The sequence below is a fragment of the Phascolarctos cinereus genome, unplaced genomic scaffold (genome assembly GCF_003287225.1).
Source record: "Phascolarctos cinereus isolate Bilbo 61053 unplaced genomic scaffold, phaCin_HiC Scaffold_4;HRSCAF=312, whole genome shotgun sequence".
NCBI lineage: Eukaryota > Metazoa > Chordata > Mammalia > Diprotodontia > Phascolarctidae > Phascolarctos > Phascolarctos cinereus.
This window is the reverse complement of record NW_027555847.1, coordinates 688,170,334-688,189,557: the sequence shown is the minus strand read 5'-3', so window position 1 is coordinate 688,189,557 and position 19,224 is coordinate 688,170,334. Positions and strand designations below refer to the sequence as shown.

Here is a 19,224-nt window from a genome sequence, read left to right as displayed (position 1 = left end):
ACATTTGGAAGTTGCAAAGCAAAGTGCTGTGGGAGGTTTGAGGAAAAGGCGTTGCACACTTGGAGGAAGGTTTCATGGAGGATGTTGCCTTTGAGTAGGGGATGAGGGGAGGGGAATTTATGCCAAGGTATACTTAGAATTAATGGCTTCCACGGTCACTGCCAACTGTAATCACAAAAGGGCAATATTTTAGTGTCTTTTATTCCTAAACACATGTTCTGGGGCCCTGAGTGGTACAGTTGGTTCATAGGATTAGGATATTGAGCCTCTGAGGAGTCCTCAGAAGCTATGTAACTCAATCCTTTCATTTTACCGATAAGGAAACTGAGGCCAGGAATGTTAGGTGACTTGCCCTAGGTCACACAGTGCAGTAAACTTCAGAGATAGGATTTGAACCAAGGTCTTTGAGTCCAGAGCCAGGATGATTTCTAATGTTCCACATCTTCTGCCTTTGTAGAGGAGTCTTTGCAGAAGGATTCTTTCACATGAAATTTCTAACTCGGAATGATAGCATTCACATAGTTGTATTGATTGTCCGCTCCTGGAATTATTATTCTAATTATTCACCTTTTATAGAATACTCCCAGTTTGCCAGGTAGGCCACTGAGACAGTGGCTTCTTGTCTGCTGCTCTGTGCGTTTGGAAGGGTAGAATTCTATCACATTGGGCTTCAGCTTCCTCATCTGGGTGCGCATTCTACTTTTTGCATTAGATTTTTAGAAGCTCCTTGAGGAGATGCTTCATGATTTAATCCCCTTCTTGGACAAAAGTCTTTTTGGGCAGAGCCATAACTAGGGTGGGGTGACTGGAGCTTTGCACTCTTTATCCCAGGTGAGCTTCTCTACTACCACCAGCCTCTCTGTCCCAGCATGTGCTTCACGTTGCTTGCTCCAGGATACAAGCTCCTGGTGGGAGGGGCTGGTTCTTGTTTTCCTTGGATCCTCAGTACTTACCCCATTATATGGTATATAGAAGGTGCTTAATAAATGCTAGTTGACTAGCTGATATAGTAATCATTTATTAGATGCATGTTGACTTACTGACTGAGTGCAAAAACTACTAATGATGTGCCTGAGTCTGGTTATTTGTCCTGTTGATTACTCAGAAGCTATGTTGTTACCTCTCTGTATCTCAGAGCTCTCCACAAAGTGGCACATAGTAGATGCTTAATAAATGCTAGGGCAGCTAGTTGGTACATTGGATAGAGTGCTGGACCTGGAGTCAGGAAGACTCCTTTTCATGAGTTCACATCCAGCCTCAGGCACTTACTAGCTGTGTGACCCTGGGCAAGTAAGTCACTTAGCCCTGTTTGCCTCAGCTTCCTCATCTGTAAAATGAGCTGGAGAAGGAAATGGCAAATCACTTCACTATCTCTGCTAAGAAAACCCCAAATGGGGTCACAGAGAGTCAGACATGACTGAGATGGCTCAGTAACAACAACAATAAATGCTAATTGAATGACTGTAACCTTGTGATCTGGAAATTCCTCCTTGCAATTTATTTAAAAAGTATTGCTGTCTTTTATCTTTACATCTCCTTCACTTCTGATTATATACCTTCTTCTTCCCCTTCCCAGAGAGTCATACCTTGTAACAAAGTATGACCTGAATTTCGTTCAAGAAATGAGAGAGAAAAGAAAAGCAATTCCACAGAACTAACCAGTACATAACTGAATCTGGCAGTATGCACAGCGACAGTCCACCCAGAGGCCTCCCCCTCTGCCAGCGAGGGAGCAGGGTGGATTTTTTCATCTTTTCTCTAGGGCTTCTTATCCTTTAGAAGACAATTAGCCAAGCCAGCTTGGATCACAGTGGTGATGGTGGGGAAGGTCTTTCTTCAGGGTCCCTAGCCTCCTTTATGCTTCCTTTATTCCTTTTCTTCCAACCCCCAATGATACCCCTTCTCCAACCTTTTAGGCCCTTCCAAGGGGCTCAGTGCTCGCTTGTCAGATCAAAATCATTCTCAGAAAAGGATGTGTGTGACTCATTCTCACTAACTTAGACATGACTGATAGTATTAAAATGTCGGTTCTCCCAGGAAAAACTGAATAGAAGCAGCTGCTATTTATATTCTGCTTGAAAGTATGTGGAAGACTAAAATCTTGCTTTCTCCATATGTATATATATATATATATATATATATATAATATATATATATATATATATATATACACATATATATATACATATATATATGTATATATATGTATATATATATATATACATATATATGAAAGTATGATACATTCACACACATACATTTGAGGCAGCTAGGTGGCCCAATGCACAGAGTGCTGGGCCTGGAGTCAGGAAGATCTGAGTTCAAATTTGGCCTCAGACGCTTACTAGCTGTGTGACCCTGGGCAAGTCACTTAACTTCTATTTGCCTCAGTTTCTTCATCTGTGAAATGGGGACAACAATAGCACCTACCTCCCAGGTTACTGTGAGGATCAAATAATATAGTATTTGTGAAGTGCTTAGCATAGTGCCTGGCACATATTAGGGATTATATGTTGTTACTGTTGTTCGGTTGTATCCAACTCTTTGTGACCTCATTGTGATGTGGGGGTAACCCTAGGTTATATTATGCTCTCTGTGAGAAAGTTCTAGTAGGTCTCTCCAGGTTCTGATTGTTGTTATTCAGTCATTTCAGTCCTGTCCGACTCTTCATGACCCCATTTGAGGTTTTCTTGGTGAAGAGACTGGAGTGGTTTGCCTTTTCCTTTTCCAATTCATTGGACAGATGAGGAAACTGAGGCAAAGAGGGTGAAGTGACTTGCCCAGGGTCACACAGCTATTAAATGTCTGAGGTCGATTTGAATTCATGAAGATGAGTCTTCCTGACTCCAGGCCAGGTTCTCTATCCATTGTGCCACCTAGCTATAACAATAATTATTGCTAGCTATAGGTGTTAGCTATAATAATAATAATAATAATAACAATAATAATAATAATATTATTATTATTATTTGATCTTCACAACAGCCCTTGAGATATGTGCAAGAGGTGTGACTTGGCAACATTTTACAGATAATAATAGCAGCAAAAAACAACAGCAACTTATACTTTCAGGTTTGCAAAGTGTTTTACATAAATTATCTCATTAGATCCTTATGATGATCCTGGGAAATAGGTGCTGTTATTACCCTCATTTTACAGAGGAGAAAACAAGGTTGAGACAGAGCACACCAAACTGGTGGAGATCCTCATCCCCTCTCTCCTGAACTATTGCAAGGGGCTGTTGTTTACTCTCCTGCCTGAAGCCCCTCCACACTCCAGTCCATCCAACACTCAGCTGTCAAGTTGACCTTCCTCAACTTCAGGTCTGACCGTGTTAGCTCCCCGTTCAATAAACTCTAGCGGCTTCCTGTTCCTCCAGAATCAAATGGAAACTCCTCTGTTTGGCTTTCAAAGTCCTTCCTGACCTGCCCCACCTTTCCAGGCTTCTTCTACTTTATTCTCCTCTGTGTACTTGGCCATCCGGTGGCCTTGCCATTTCTGGAATGTGACAGTCTCTTGACTATAAATTTTTGTCACTGGCTGACCTTCATGGGTGGAGCTCTCTTTATGATGATGAGGCATTGTGGCTTCCCTGACTTCCTTCAAGTATCATCTGAAGTTCCACCTTTGACGAGAAGTCTTTCTCATCCTCCTCACTCTTCGTGCCTTCCTTCTGAGACTTTTGTCATGTATGGCCCTTGTTCATGCCTGTTTGCGTGCTATCTTCCCCATTCCATTGAGAGCTACTTGAGAGCAGGGACTCCTCCCTTTTCTCTTCCCCCATTTCTGGGTACCACCAATGCTAGGCACAGTGCCCGGCACATACTTGGTGTTTGTCCTTCGTTCTTGAAGAGGACCCTGTCATCACGGAGGTGATGCCACGACATGCAAGCAAATTGGATTTAACTCAGGGAGGGCCTCACTTTCTCCTCCAGAGCCGTCTGGGTCCAGTGGCCAGACACATATCAGGACAACTGGAGGTGGCCCCAGATGTGGTGGAAAACCTTGACCTTTTAAAGCTAAGGTCTTTAGCAAGTTTCAGTTTGACTGAGGCGACAGTCATTCGGTGATTAAGAGTAGGTAAAATAAATGAGACAAAGAATGGCCTCTTTAATCTAGTCCAGGAAAAAGATCAAATTAGGAGGTGAAGACTCCCAGGGTGCTGAGTAGGTACTTAATAAATGCTGAGAGGTTAAGTCATTTGCTCAGGACCAGAACATCATTTGTTGTTGTTTGTCCTTCATTCTTGAAGAGGACCCAGTGAACCTCAGGAGTAGGATTCAAACCCTTGTCTTGCTAACCCCCCTACTCAACACTCTATTCCAAAAGCCCTACTTCTTTGAACAATCCTGTACCAAAGAAATGAAATCCCATCTGTGGGATTCTGGGCAGCGCAGAGAGGTTGAAAAAAGGCACACGGGGTGGAGAGCAGAAAAAAGCTTTCCCAGAACACTTTGGTAGGTGGTCCCTAACTCTAGTGGGAATCAATCAATCAACAGACATTTATTAGCTGCCTAATTGGTTCCAGGCACTATGCTGGGAGATTGAGAGATTTATGATGGGGAGGGTAACGGCCAGCAAAATCTGTTCTGAAGATTCAGTTTGTCCTCAAAATGAAAAAGAGTCCAAAGCAGTAATTCGAAAATGGCTTGTCTATGGAAAAAAAGTACAATTCACCTGGTTTGAGCAAACAGCTCTATTTCATGTCATATGTCATCTAATTCTAATTTCACCGAGCTATAAAAACATGTTTTAGAGCTCTGGGCCCATAACATAGTCAGTGAGCTGCTTTCTGTGTCATTCCCTTTAATAACTCCAGTGGCCCCAAGGAGCCAAAAACAGAATCATAGGACCTTAGAATTGTAGGAGACCCCAGAGGCTTTCAAGTCCTACTGAGGCCTGGACAAACCCCACACTCTATGACATCCTCTGACAAGAAAACAGCCAGCTTTTGCTTGAATCCCTCCGCTGATGGCACTGGGGGTATTTGGCCCTAGGGGAGAGAAATTCTACCTCTGCTATTTGCTTCTTGTGTGACTTACACAAATTAATTGGCATTTCTGAGTCCTGGTTTCCTTGGCTGTGAATCCTTAAAGATTGTCCTTCTGCTCTTCCCAAGTCTTAACTCTGTAGATTTAGAGCTGGAAGGGATTTTAGAAGCCATCTTGTCTAGCTGTCTTCATTTTACAATCAAGGAAACTGAGGCTCAGCTATTCCAAAGGGCTTACCTAAGCTTACATGGGTAGCTACAATTCCTCTTGCTAAACACCCACCAGTTCCTTCAACACTAATTATAAAAATGGCAGACTCTAACAGCTGGAGGGGAGCTCTGAGGTCATCTGGGCCAACATAGACTTGGCTGAGAATCCTTTGGATAACGTTGGAAGCAAACATTTTTGTTCAGAGATCAGAGATCTGAGGTTAGCTTCTCATGGCATCAATCAAAGACTAAGGTAGGTTTTCTTTCTCAGTGACTAGACAGCTGGCTTTACAATTCAAGAACTGCTTCTGATCCATGCAGGCTGTGTCGCTTAAACATCTCAGTGCCTGGGTAGTTCTTTAAGACTACACATTTCAGAGAAGGCACCAACCTGCATTAGTAGAGAGCATTTCCTCCCCTGGGAGTTCCCTATACCAACAATATCACTAGCCCATTCCCTAGCTCCATCCTCTTCTGCTCTTTTTTTTTTATAGATTCTTATTGTTTTATGCATTTCTCTAAAGGACCTTAGGTTTCAGAAATGGCTTAGTAGCACTGCAATGGAGTGTCATTCATCTGGGACAAAGTGGCCCTCAATTGTCCTTCAGCCTTTTGGGGCTTTGACACTATTCTGGGTAAGGTTTGTCTAAAGAGGCACACCACTCCCCTTGAATCCCTGTGCGCTTGGCAATGTTTCATCAAAGGCATCTTCCCGGCACAATAAATGATGAGAGGGTGTTTTTCCTTTATGGAGTTTTTTTTATTGAGAATGTTTCATATTTACAACTCCGGGGAAATTCCAGCATGCTTCTCAGGCCTGTTCCTTCTTAAGGAAACAAATACAAGTGACTGTTTTATGTGAAGGACGGGAAGGACGGGTGTGGGGCACACGTACATCATGGGCTAGATTCCAGGACTGTATTAAGTGAGATGTATGCATGTATCCATATGTTGGGCAAACCCATTTGGGGATTAAAAATAGGATGCTCACAGTCCCTAGGGGCCCAGGAAACATCACACTAATAGTTCTATATAAGGGCCAAGTAGAAGCAATGTGGTTAGATAGGGTTCACAGTGAATAGAGTCAGGAAGACCTGAATTCATATCTAGCCTTAGATAATTACTAATTGTGTGACCCTGGGCAAGTCACTTAACCCTGTTTGCTTCAGTTTTCTCATCCATAAAACGAACTGGAGAGCAAAATGGCAAACCACTCCAGTATCTTTTCCAAGAAAACTCCAGATAGAATCATGAAGAATCAGACACTACTGAAAAATGACCAAACAACAACAAAAGAGTGTCTGAACGGGAAGAAGAGAAGGGAATGAAAGGGAACAAACATTGATGTGCCAGGCACTGTGCTCAGTGCTTCACAGTGTGTAATCAACCTAGAAAGATACGTTGAATCTGATTAAGAAAGGTCAGAATGAAGAAATGCAGGAAATGCCTAGATTAGGGAGACAGAGCTATACCATTTCTGGGAAGGAGACACAGGAAAAAGTACCACTGAGTGATCTCTTTCCCTTGAAGATGGAACCCTGGGAGACCAATCAGCTGCGTGTGTGCTGGGGACCTCAGATTGCCAACGAGGAGGAAGGATTCATAATCTCAAATCTATATTGTCATTTTATGTGAGAAAACTGAATGCCCACAGGGGTTATAAGCAGTTTACCCAAGGTCATATGGGTAGAAGTGGCAGAGATGAGATTTGATCCCAGATTTCAGTCCAAATCCAGTATGATTCCCATGGTTCAATGCAGCCTGAAAACACAGAGCACCATATCAATTAAATGACTGGGAAATGTGCAAGTAGAAGCTGATACACCATGGGATGAGTGTTTCAATACTGCTTGGGTCAGCAGGGATTGAATACCCATGAAGCAGAGGGGATGGGAAAATCCTGATAATGGCTTAATAACATCTGCTGTGATATTCTTACACAAAATTTGAGGCTGAATGTAGGGCAATGATACATCTGGAAGAGAGCTGGACGAACCAAAGATAGCAATGGAGGCAGTTAGGTGGCAGGCACAGTGGACAGAATGTGGGATTTGGGTTAGGAACATCTGAGTTCAAATCCTACCAGGTGACCCTGGGCAAATCATCTAATCTCTCGGTTTTCTCAACTATAAAGTGGGGATAATAATAGAAACTTCCTCCCAGGACTGTTGTGGGGATCAAGTGAGATCATAATTGTAAAGTGCTTAGAACAATGCCTGGCATATGGCAAGTGCTATATAAATGCTAGCTATTGTTATTATCATACTAAGTGCTTTGCAAATTTTAAATTGAAGAAAAGAAGAAGCATTTATCAAGCACCTAGAATGGTGGTGCAGTGGATAGAGTGCTAGACTTGGAGTCAGGAAGACACATCTTCCTGAGTTCAAATTTGGCCTCAGACACTTATTAGCTGTATGACCTTGGGTAAGTCACTTCACCCTGTTTGCCTCAGTTTTCTCATCTGTAAAATGAGCTGGAGGAGGAAATGGCAAACCACTCCAGTGTCTTTGCCAAGAAAACCCCCAATAGGATTGGGAAGAGTTGGACGTGACTGAGCAAGTGAACAACAAAAAAGCACCTACTATGTCCCAGGCACTGTATTATCTCATTTGATCTTCACACAACCCAGGGCATGAGAGTGCTCAGTGTCTGAGAAGTGGGCTTGATTGAATTCAGGTCTTCCTGACTCCAGGTTCAGTGCTCTACCCATTGGGCCATCTATCTTATTCAACTGAGAGTGTGGGTATTTGACTATCATTCAGGTGCATGTGGTTAATGGAGCTTATCCATCAATACAATTACTCCTCCCCTCAATAGAGTCAGGATTAATGTTAATCAAGCTTAGTTTCTTTTGGGTTAGTGGTTTAATTCAATTTAATTCAACTAAATAAACATTTGTTTTTATAAGGAAGATAAAACATAACTCCAATATAATATAAGATTATTGGTGGCAAGGACTGTTTCAATTGTGTATTCCCAATGCCCAGCACAGTGGCTGCCACATAGCAGATATTTAATAAACACTGGATTGATTCATTCAATCAATCATCAAGCATTTGTTAAGTTTGTTTTTGTTGTCGTTTAGTTATTTTTCAGTTGTGTCCGATTCTTTGTGACCCCATTTAGGGTTTTCTTGCCAGAGATACTGGATTGGTTTGCTATTTCCTTCTCAAGTTCATTTTACAGATGAGTAAACTGAGGCAAACAAGGTAAAGTGACTTGCCCACAGCAAGTAAATGTCTGAGGCTAGATTTTGAACTCAGAAAGATAAGTCTTCCTGACTCCAGCCTCACTGCTCTATCTACTGTGCTACCCAGCTGCCCATTTATTAGGTACCTACCATTTATGCCAGACCCTGGAGTTACAAAGACAAAAAGAGAGAAAGAAAGGAAGGAATAAAGGAAGAAACAAAGAGAAAGGAAGGAAGAAACAAAAAGCAAGGAAAGAAGAAAGAAAGAAAGAAAGAAAGAAAAAGAAAGAAAGGAAGAAAGAGAAAAAAGAAAGAAAGAAAGAAAAAGAAAAAGAAAAGAAACAGTTTTTGATCTCAACAAGCTTACATTCTATTAGACTTATTGATTGTCAAGAATCTGCTAGTTTCAGTGACTATACTAGATAGGTGCTATGCATACAACAAAATTAGTTCCTGCCCTCAATGAGCCTGCGTTCCATATTCATTTAGGAATTTAAGTCTTTGATGGAGATGCATTTTGTTTGAAAATTGCAAAGCTCAGTATAAAAAATATAAAGTCATTCACACGATCTTAGGTCTACAGCTGGAAGAGATCAAAGGGACCATTTAGTTTAACCTTTTTATTATATAGATGAGAACCCTGAAGTTCACAGAGAGAAAGGAGCTCACCTAAGCTTACCCTGGTGCTCCCTAGATGCAGCTGAAATCTAATGTGAAAGCTCAAAGTGGCTTCCAGCTACCTGCTTCTTTTTTCACTCCTTCCCTTTGGGCAGTTTGTAATGATTTTTCCATTTGTTTCCATTTACTTTCAAGGATCATTGAAGCAGTCAACTACAAAAAGCACTTGATACTGGCTACCAGTTACCTTATTTCTCTGAAGGTAGAACCACCACCAGTGTTGTCCCAGAACTTGTCAGGATCACCTCTGATCACTATCCGGCTCACACATACCCTGGTGAGTTTTATCACAGTATCCATTGTGCTATCACCTTTTGGTTTGTTTTGAGAATTGGTTTGTTTGTGGTTTTTTTTTTTTTCACTTCTCCAAAGTATTAATACCCTTTTTTTTTTTTTTAACATCTGCCATGTTGTCACTCTTTAGTTTGGTTTGTTTTTGTAATTTCCGAAGTATTAATACCGTTTGGCTGTTTTTTTTTTTTTTATAATGTCCACCATGTTGTCACCAGTGGTGTGTTTTGAGGATAAGTTTGTTTTTGCAATTCCAGAAGTATTAATACCCTTTGGTTGTTGGTTATTTTTTTTTAAACAATGTTCACCATGTTGTTATCCTTTAGCTTGGGGGTTTGTTTTGAGGATTGGTTTGCTTTCATAATTCCCAAAGTATTAATACTGTTTGGTTGGTTTTTTACAATGTCCGCCATGTTGTCACCCTGTGGTTTGTTTTGAGGATTGGTTTGTGTTTGCAGTTCCTGAAGTATTAATGCCCTTTGGTTGTTTTTTTTTGTTTGTTTTGTTTGTTTGTTAGTTTTTACATGTCCACCATGTTGTCACCCTTTAGCTTGGGGGTTTGTTTTGAGGATTGGTTTGTTTTTATAATTCCCAAAGTATTAATCCTATTTGGTTATTTTTTTTTTAAATAACATTCACCATGTTGTCACCCTGTGGTTTATTTTGAGGATTGGTTTGTTTCTGCAGTTCCCGAAGTGCTAATACCCTTTGGTTGGTTTTTATAATGCCTGCAATGTTGTTGCCTTGGGTTTCCTTTTGCAATGCCTGCAGTATTAATATCCTTTGATTTATTTTTGCAATGCCCATCAAGTTGTCAGTGTTTGAGTTGTCTCGGGGATGCCTACCATATTATTATCCTGTAGTTTCTTTTTTGTGATGACTGAAGTATTAATACCCTTAAGCTTGTTTTTGCAATGTTTACCATATTGTTGCAATTTGGCTTGCTTTTATGATGCCCATGATATTAATATATTGGTTTGTTCTTGGGAGGCTCATCATGTTACTAAACATTGGTTTTTATAACCCATGAAATGTTAATACCTTTTAGTTTGTTTTGGCAATACCCACAATACTGAGTCCTTGGGTTTATTTCAGCACTGCCTACCATCTTATCATCCTGTTTATTTTTGTGATGCCAAACCCTTTTTTTTTTTTTGTGATACCCTTCCCGTCACAACCACTTTGACTATTTTTGCCACACCTGAAATACTAGTTTCCCATTTGGCACATTTTTGGGACTCCCATCATGTTACTATAATTTGGTTTGTTTTTGCAACACCTGCAAATAATACCTTTTCATTTGTTTTTGCAATGTCTACCATGCTGTGACTCTGATTTGTTCTTGCATTTTAGAACATCCCAGTTCTCTGTGGGAAAACGGGGAGAGTTTCTAGGATGATATTGGGGCTGGCAAAAATAAGCACCATCTTGTTATTAGCAGCCACATCTGAATAGCTTTATCTTTGCCCTCAAGTAAAGTGATGCTCAGTTTGTGGTGGCCATTGGTCTGGGCACAGGGTTTTACCATTGAGCAGAAAAACCTTTGTGAAAAGAGCAAGGCTGCCTACTATGATCATGCTGCTGCCGTAAATGTTACTTGAAGTGATCGTGAATGGACCTTTGGGAAGATAACACTGTTTGATTCTTAATTATCTTGTCTTATTGCCTCTGGCAAGGTAAAGCAATTTGTTTTGGCTGGAAAGAACAGAAATCAACAACTAGAATTATACATTTCCATGTTTAGGAATGTTTGAGTGATAAACGATTTGCTGCAGTGCCGTGTGATGCATTCAGGTCTGTTCATGACCTCTCAGGGAGTGAGTAAGACCATGGTATTGGTTGTATACGTATGTGGAGAACTAATCTTTTTTAAAAATAGATTTTATTGATATATCTGGCCTCTGCATCTACCTTTCCATCCTTCTCTTTATCCATTCTCTGAAGAGAATTTTTTAAACAGAAAAAAATTAAGCAAAACTGAATAATACATTGAAAAAAAATCTGATATTCTCTGAAATATTTCATATCTGTAGATCTTCCCCTATGTGTCATCTCCTATTTCTTCTTTGGGACCAAACTTGCTCTTTACAATTTTTGCAGTATTCATGTTCAATAGTTTTGTGACTCTTGTTCTTCATATTTTCATTAAAAATAGAGTTTCTTACTACCTTACTTGGTAATGTCATAGAATGGTGCATGTGTGTGTGTGTGTGTATGTGTGTGTGTGTGCATGCATGTATTTGTATTTGATAAAAAATAACATGTTAGCATGGCTAAGCCTGGCACAGAGTACATGCAGAATAAATGCTTATTTTTTGATAAATGATTGCCTAAGATTGTTTTATTTTTTCAAAAAAACCACAAAGTTTATTGATGCTATCTGTTCTTGCATCAGTTACCTCTAGACAATTTCTCCCACCTCTACTCAATGCTTGAACATGCCCTTCTAACAAAAGAAGCATAGAATTTGGCAGTGTGTTAGCAAAGTAGATAGATTTCTGGCTTTGGAGTCAGGAAGACCTGAGTTAGAATCCTGCTTCAGACTCTTATTAGCTGTGTGACCCTGGGTAAGTCACTTAACTTCTATTCACCTTTGTTTCCTCATCTGTAAAATGGGAATCCTAATAGAACCCATTTCCCAAGGTTGTTGAGAAGATCCAATGAGATCATATTTATATAGTGCTTTGAAAATCCTAAAGCACTGTATAAAAATGTTAGTTATTATTACTTTATTTAGCATTCAATCTGAACTGTTCACTAAAAAGAATGATAAATACATCTCACTTTGAGATGAATACTTAAACAAAAACCAATACAACAAACATGGATGGCATTGTTGGCAATATTCTGCCCTATGGGGCTCCAACTCTCCTCAAGAGAGTGCCGTGTTTCATTATGTGGGCTTTAATTCCAAAACTGGTCATGCTGGTTACTCGGAGTTCAGCATCCTTAGCATTCTTTTCGCTTACATGCTTGCAGTCATTGTATGTCATTTTCTCTACTTCTCTCTATTTCTCTCAGTGTCTGTTCATAAAAGTCTTCCCATGTTTCTTTGAATTCCTCATAGTCATCCTTTCTAACAACATCATTATATCTCACCCTATTCATATGCCACAGCCTGTCCAGGCATTCCCCAATTGAGGGCCACTCACTTTGTTTTACCTGTTAGAAATTTGGATTGTAAGCTCATCATAGGTAGAGACTGTCTTTTGTCTCCTTCTTTATCCCCAGTGCTTAGTAGAGTTCCTGCCACGTAGCAGGTGCTTAATGTTTATTGATTAATGAAATGTTTATACTAAGCCCTATGGCTAAGCCCGCCATATGGAGTTTCAGGCAGAGTCTTTTTAAAAAAAAAATCTTCTTTTTATTTATACGTTTTCTTTTTACATCACATTCATTTTTGAAGATGTCATTTCCCTTCTCTGATCCAGTGAACCATGCTCTGTAATAAAATTGAAAAAAGAGAACTATACAACTTAACAAAATCAACCAACACAATGACCATATTTATCAGTAAAGGCAATATTCCATATCCGTAGTCCACCACCTCTTAAGACAAAGGAAGTATTTTCTCAACTTTTCTCTGGGACATTATAATTATGCAGTCTTATCCTGGAGTCATAGGGAAAGCATGGGATTTCATCAGAGGACAAGGGCTCAAATCCCAGTCTGCCACTTGCTTTCTGGGAAGTCTTGTGCAAGTCACCCCTCTGGGCCCCTCATGTTTCCTCCTCTGTAACATGAAGGGTTAGATAGCTGATATCTAAGGTCCCTTTTAGCTCTAAATCTGTAATTCAGAATAGAAGCCAAAGAAATAGGAGTAAGCCCAACTATTCTTGATAATTTTGAAAGGATGTAAAACAGGTGAGGAAACTATAAAAGGTAAAATGCAGCCATTACAGCTTTTTCATTGGAATGCTGTTTGGAAGCATTGCCTCTGAACTGAAGGATTCCTCTTGCTTGACAGAGGGCTGTGGGAATTTGTTATTTCTGACAATTAACAGGTTAATAATTTGGCTTAGAGCAGGCATGGGTTTTGTTTCCCTAGCACATAGTAGGTGCTTAATAGTTACTATTTTTATTAATTAATACAAAATGATTAATTTACTAATACTGGATTGCATTGAATTGCTCAGCCTCTGGGAGTGTGAAATCCCTTGAAATGTCAGAATTGCTTAGAGGGAAGCAAAAAAGCCTTCCTTGTGGCAGAGGGCCGTCCTTGGAAAAGTTTGTCAGAGCACAAAGTTGGGCATTTTTAGTGGCTCTTAAGGAAATTATAGAACAGAATTCAAACATTGCAAGCCTGTAATCTAGAGTATATAAAAGGAGGGAGGGGCTCTTTTTTTAAAGGCAGTGGAAACCTTCCCCTGGGGATTTTGAGGTTGAACATAGCCTAGTCAAGAGAAGAAAATAGCTGCTTGCCCCAGCCTCTGATGAGGGAAACCCATTTCCCACCGATGTTCAGCCTCAGCTATGATCACTGGGATGGGAAGGGAGAATAATAATCGCCTGATGGAAAGATGGAGCACAGAGCAGGACCTAGGAATCCAGGCAATTCACTGGAATCCAATTTTTTTTTAACACCATAAAGAAGAATGGGAAAGCAGTGGAGAGTGCACAGAATTCACAGAAACCTGCTGACATCAAGTGTATCATCTAGGGGTGGGAGAGCTCGGGAGCCCTGGAGAGATGAGTTAACACAATCTAAAAATGACCACCATATGGAGTTTCAGACAGAGCAAAGACAGCTCTGCTTTTGGCTTAACACTAAGGCATTGGCGATGGTTTGAGTATTTCAGAAATGTGAAATGGGAAATCAGTCTGATTTCCCATTACCTCCCTCCCACTCTCCCAATTCTAGCCAAATTGGCCTGCTTGAGGTGTATGACATTCGATCTCCCACCTCTGTAACTTTCACATGTGTCCCCCGTGCCCGGAATGTCCTTCCTCCTCCTCTCTACCTTCTGATACCCCTTGAAGCCTTGATCAGTTCTCTATGTTCTACAGGATTCACCCAGTGTTAAGTATTCTACCAGCTACAACAAAAGTAATTTGAGCACATTTCACGCAGTTTTCATTTACCTACGTCCTTACTGAATCCCCTTGGTAGAAAATGGGCTTGAGAATCAGTGGGTCCAGGATGCCCAATCTATCAAGCAGGAATTACTAAGCCCTATCATTTGAGAGGCACTTTGCTAGGGCAGGGGCTGTGTTGTACTTGTATTTGTATCTCTGTCCCTGATGCCTGTTACGGTACCTTTTACATAGATGCTTAGGAGATGTGCTTGTTGAAATTTAATAGAACCTAATTGAATATAAGCAAAGGAATCCTGCCATGTGAGTCAGTCAACTAACGTGCATTTATTAAACACCTACTAAGAGACAAGTGCTGGGCTAAGTGCTGGGTTTACAAAAAAAGACAAAGAACCAGTCTTTGCTCCCTGGAGCTCACAGTCTAAAGAGGGGGAACAAAATGCAAACAATTGCATACAGGACTTTGGGATAGATTGGAAATAATTAATAGAGGGATGGCAGTAGCATTAAGGAAAATCAAGAAGGGTCTCCTGTAAGAGGTGGGATTTTGGATGGGACTTAAAGGAAGCCGGAGAAGGCAGGGGATGGAGATGAGGAGGGAGAGCGTTCCAGTATGGAGGATGGCCAAGGGCCATGCAGGAGTTAGCAGATGGAAGGTCTTGCCTAAGGAACCACAAGGTAGGCAGTATGAGGCTTGGTTGAAGGAACCTAGGTGGTAACCCTAGATCAGAGAAGACTTGAGGAAGGGGAATCACATTTGTTTTCAAGTATCTTAAGGGCCATTGTGGAGAAGAGGGATTATATTTGTTTCACTTGGCTCTAGTGGGTAGAACTAGAAGCACTGGGGAGAATTTTTAGAGAGGCAGATTTTTGACTCATGTCAGGAAAAACTTCCTAACAACTTTTGTTGTTGTTCAGTCGTGTCTGACTCTTTGTGACCGCATTTGGGGTTTTCTTGGCAAAGAGACTAGAGTGGTTTGCCATTTCCTTTTCCAGGTCATTTTACAGATGAGGAAACTGAGGCCAACAGGGTTAAGTGACTTGCCTGGGGCCACACAGCTAGGAACAAAGGCTGGATTTGAACTCAGTTCTTCCAGATTCCAGACCCAGCACTCTATCCATTGCACCACCTAGCTGTGCCAACACTAGAGCTATCCGAAAGCTAAATGGGCTGCCTCAAGGGGATAGTGGCATTCCCCTTGTTAGAGATTGTCAACAAGGCTAGACAAACACATGCCAAATATATAATAGAGGGGATTCATGCCCAGGTATGGTTCATAAAGATGGCCCCAGAGGTTCCCTCTAACTTTGAGAGGCTATGGTTCTATGAATGGGAGTGGGTGGGGGAAAGAGCTGTTAGCGATGTAAGCAGATAGCATGAGACAACATGTAGACAAGGCTTAACCATGATAATCTGACCTGTGACATCAGAAGGGAACACATTGGGTAAGAGTGAATGTGACCTTCTTGAATGTGGTACAGTGGAACGGGTAGCAGGGAGGCATGTTAAGTGAGCCTCAGTTTACTTATTTTCAAAATAAGGGGATTGGACTAGATGGCCTTTGAGGTCATGCCCAGCTCTAGATCTATGATTCTGTAATTTCCATGAAGGCCTCAAGATTCTCACGAATTTGGCCGAATGTCTGTTCTGTCTGATGGAGACATGGCCATTTGGCAAGTGGAGCTGTGAATACACTCAGCCTGGGTTCTCATCACATGATGCTGCCTTTGCTAAGCACATCTGGTAAGGAGGGATGGGAAAGGACCCTGTAAATCACAGCAGATGTCAAGAGGAATGTGGAGGAACTGTAACTGTAGATTGTGCAAAAAGAGGAGAGGGTTCATTCTTCCAGGGAGCAGAGCCATAGGACTAGCAATGCAAACTTCACTGAGCCAACATCATCTCAGCAAGAGCATCCAAAGATTAAGTGCCCAGTGGGTCCCATGGAGGGCTGGATGTCTTAGAAATTGGCTTCTATGGATGAGAGGCACCATCTTGGAAACAGGCCAGACTTCCTAGGTGGAAAAGTTGTTTCTAGTTGTATTTTCAATGATTTCACAAATATATTCACATCACTATTACCATCTCCATAGACTGGTGGCCTCTCTTCTACTTGATCGGTCTACAAAATTGGGGTGGCGGCCCCTTGGGGAGCCATGGCATGATCCCAAGTGGTCTGAGCTTGACTCCAAAGGGGAGTCCCATAGCTGCTGAAGCTCCCATAGCTGCTAAGTGACCAACCCAGGATTTGAATGTAGTTCTTCTGGCTCCAGATTCCCTGTTCTTTTCATGACCCCCTCCTGCCTCCCCAAGAGAAGGTGGCAGACCCCTGAGGAAGGCTGGGCCATGGAGAAGTTGCAAAATACATGGAGCATATCATTGGCCTCTTCCTCCATGCTGGCCCCTCAGCCTGGCATTTCCCTTGAATTTTTCCTATGACCAGAAGTTACTCTGAGTCCTTCAACACTCTTCTCCCAAGTTAAGGATTAGTAGGAAAACAGCTCCATGGAAAGACAATGTGGAGTAAGGGAGAAAGTGTTGGCTCCTGGGGCTCAGACTTTACCTTTGCTATTTACACCTGGGTCTTTTGCAAGACTTTGCACAATCAAGGTTAAGTGACTTGCCCAGGGTCACACAGCTATTAAGTGTCTGAGGCTGGATTTGAACTTGGGTCTTCCTGATTCCAGGGCCTGCACTTCATCCACTGAACCCCCTAGCTGCCCTTTGTTCTAAAATAATTCTGAAAAAAAATGAGGAGACTGGCTTGATTGCCCCCCCCCCCAAGTTCTTTTAATGTGCAATTCAACAAGCATCAGGGAAGCAATGTAGTTCGTTGAAAAGAACATTGACTCTGGTGTCTAAGCACTTGGGTTAAAATTTCACCTCCAAGCATGCTATCTATACCTGAGCTCTTGGTATAGTCCCTTAGCTTCCTTGGGCCACAGATTCCTTATCTGCAAAATGAGTCCTTGGCCTAGATGACCTCTAAGGTCCCTCCCATTGCTGTAGCTATGACTCTGCCATCTCGAGTGCCTACTGTGTGCTGGAGATACAGGAAATAAAAAGAAGAAATCCTTACCCTCTAAAACCTTACATTCTACTGATTCTCTAAATCCATATTCCTCTGATAAAACTTATGCAATTAAGTTTTTAATGGCTAATAAAAGATTAGTACACAAGTCCAGACAATATCTAATTTAACCTTGGGGACTCTTTGGCTTTTAGCCAAAGGAACAAATCTCTAATGGTGGGATTTCCAGGGCTGTCATAGGCTAATGGTGGGGTAGGGCTCTTTTTCCTCCCCAGGGTGTCTTGAAATATCTGAAAACTCATATAATCTACTCAGAACCTTGGCCCTATTTCTGAAATGTGGCAAAGATCAATTATGGACTCCACCCTGTGGGGGCATTTCAGGAGTCTGTGAATCAGACCACCTTCCAAAAGGGATACCTCCGCATTGAATCCCAGGAGAAAATTATTTCAATCACAAGCTCACCCAATCCTCTGTCTTTCCTTCCTACTCGCATATGTATAGGATCATATATTTAGAGCTAGAATGGGCCCTAGAGGCTATTTGGCACAACTCCCATTTTACAGATGAGGAAACTGAGGCTGAATGACTTTCTAGAGTCATACAGCTACGAAATATCCAAGGCAAGATTCCAACTCAGGTCTTTCTGACTCCAACTCCAGTGTGCCATCAATCTCAGCCTCCTTTTATATTATTGTATATACTAACTACCCACAGTCTTTAGACTATTAAAAACAGAGAAACCTCATACATATCATCATTTTGGAAACTAATCTAGGTCAGTTACTTGAAAATAAAAAGGACAAAGCCAACACCAGCAAAGAATGAGATCAGTTCAACTGCATTCATGGGTTTGCCTTTTGGCTTTGAACTAAAATTCCTTATTACAGATTCAATGTGATTTAGTGGGTGGGACACAAGGAGGCGTAGGGAGGGAGAGGGGGGCTGCTGGACAGATTATGAGTTTGCTTTGGGTGGAGCCTGGCCTTGAAGATCTCTATGTGCAGAGTTCGTCAGAACAGTCCAAACTGAGAATAAAGATTCTATGTGTCAGCAATTAAGCAGACATTTGGCAAATATTATCCAGTGCCTGTCTCATACAGAGAACTCTGCTGGGGGTTGAGGGAGGCATGGAGTTCAGATAAGACACAGTCCCTGCTTTTATGGGGTTCATAATCTAGCAAGAGAATAAGGCACAAACACATATGTACATAAAAGAGAGATAGTGTGGTATAGTGAATAGCAGGCAGCTACATGTCAAAGTGGATAGAGCTCTGAGCTTGGAGGTAGGAAGACTCCACTTCAATCTGACCTCAAACATTTGCTAGCTATGTGACCCTGGGCAAGTCACTTGATCCTGTTTTCCTCAGTTTCCTCATCTGTAAAATGAGCTGGAGAAGGAAGTGGCAAACCATTCCAGTATCTTTGCCAAGAAAACCTCAAATGGGGTCATGAAGAGTCAGACAGGAATGAAAAATGACTTTGAGTAGAAAGAGTCAGGAACCCTGGGTTCAAGTCCTATAATTTGCTCAGAACACTTCACATATGGTAGGCCCTTAATAAATGTGTATTGATTGTTCTGATTAGGCCTTGTCTAGAGTATTGTGTTCAGTTCTGAACCACACAGTTTAAGAAGAGTGTGAGTAAGCTGGACAGTGTCCAGAGGAGAGTGCCCTAGTCGGTGAAAGTCTTTGAATTCATGACATGTGAGAAGCAATCAAAAGAACTGAGGAAGTTTAGGCTGGAGAAGACTTAAGGGAGACAGGATAGTTGTCTTTAAATATCATAAGGCTGTTGTA

General features: G+C 41.4%; 1 protein-coding gene across 1 annotated transcript in view; it reads left to right on the top strand.

Moving 5' to 3' along the window:
- ADGRD1 (adhesion G protein-coupled receptor D1) overlaps positions 1 to 19,224 on the top strand; it is a 458,528-nt gene that overhangs the window by 66,652 nt on the left and 372,652 nt on the right. Inside the window, 1 exon segment of the mRNA XM_021004341.2 lies at positions 9,204 to 9,345. Coding sequence (XP_020860000.1) covers positions 9,204 to 9,345 — 142 coding nt within the window.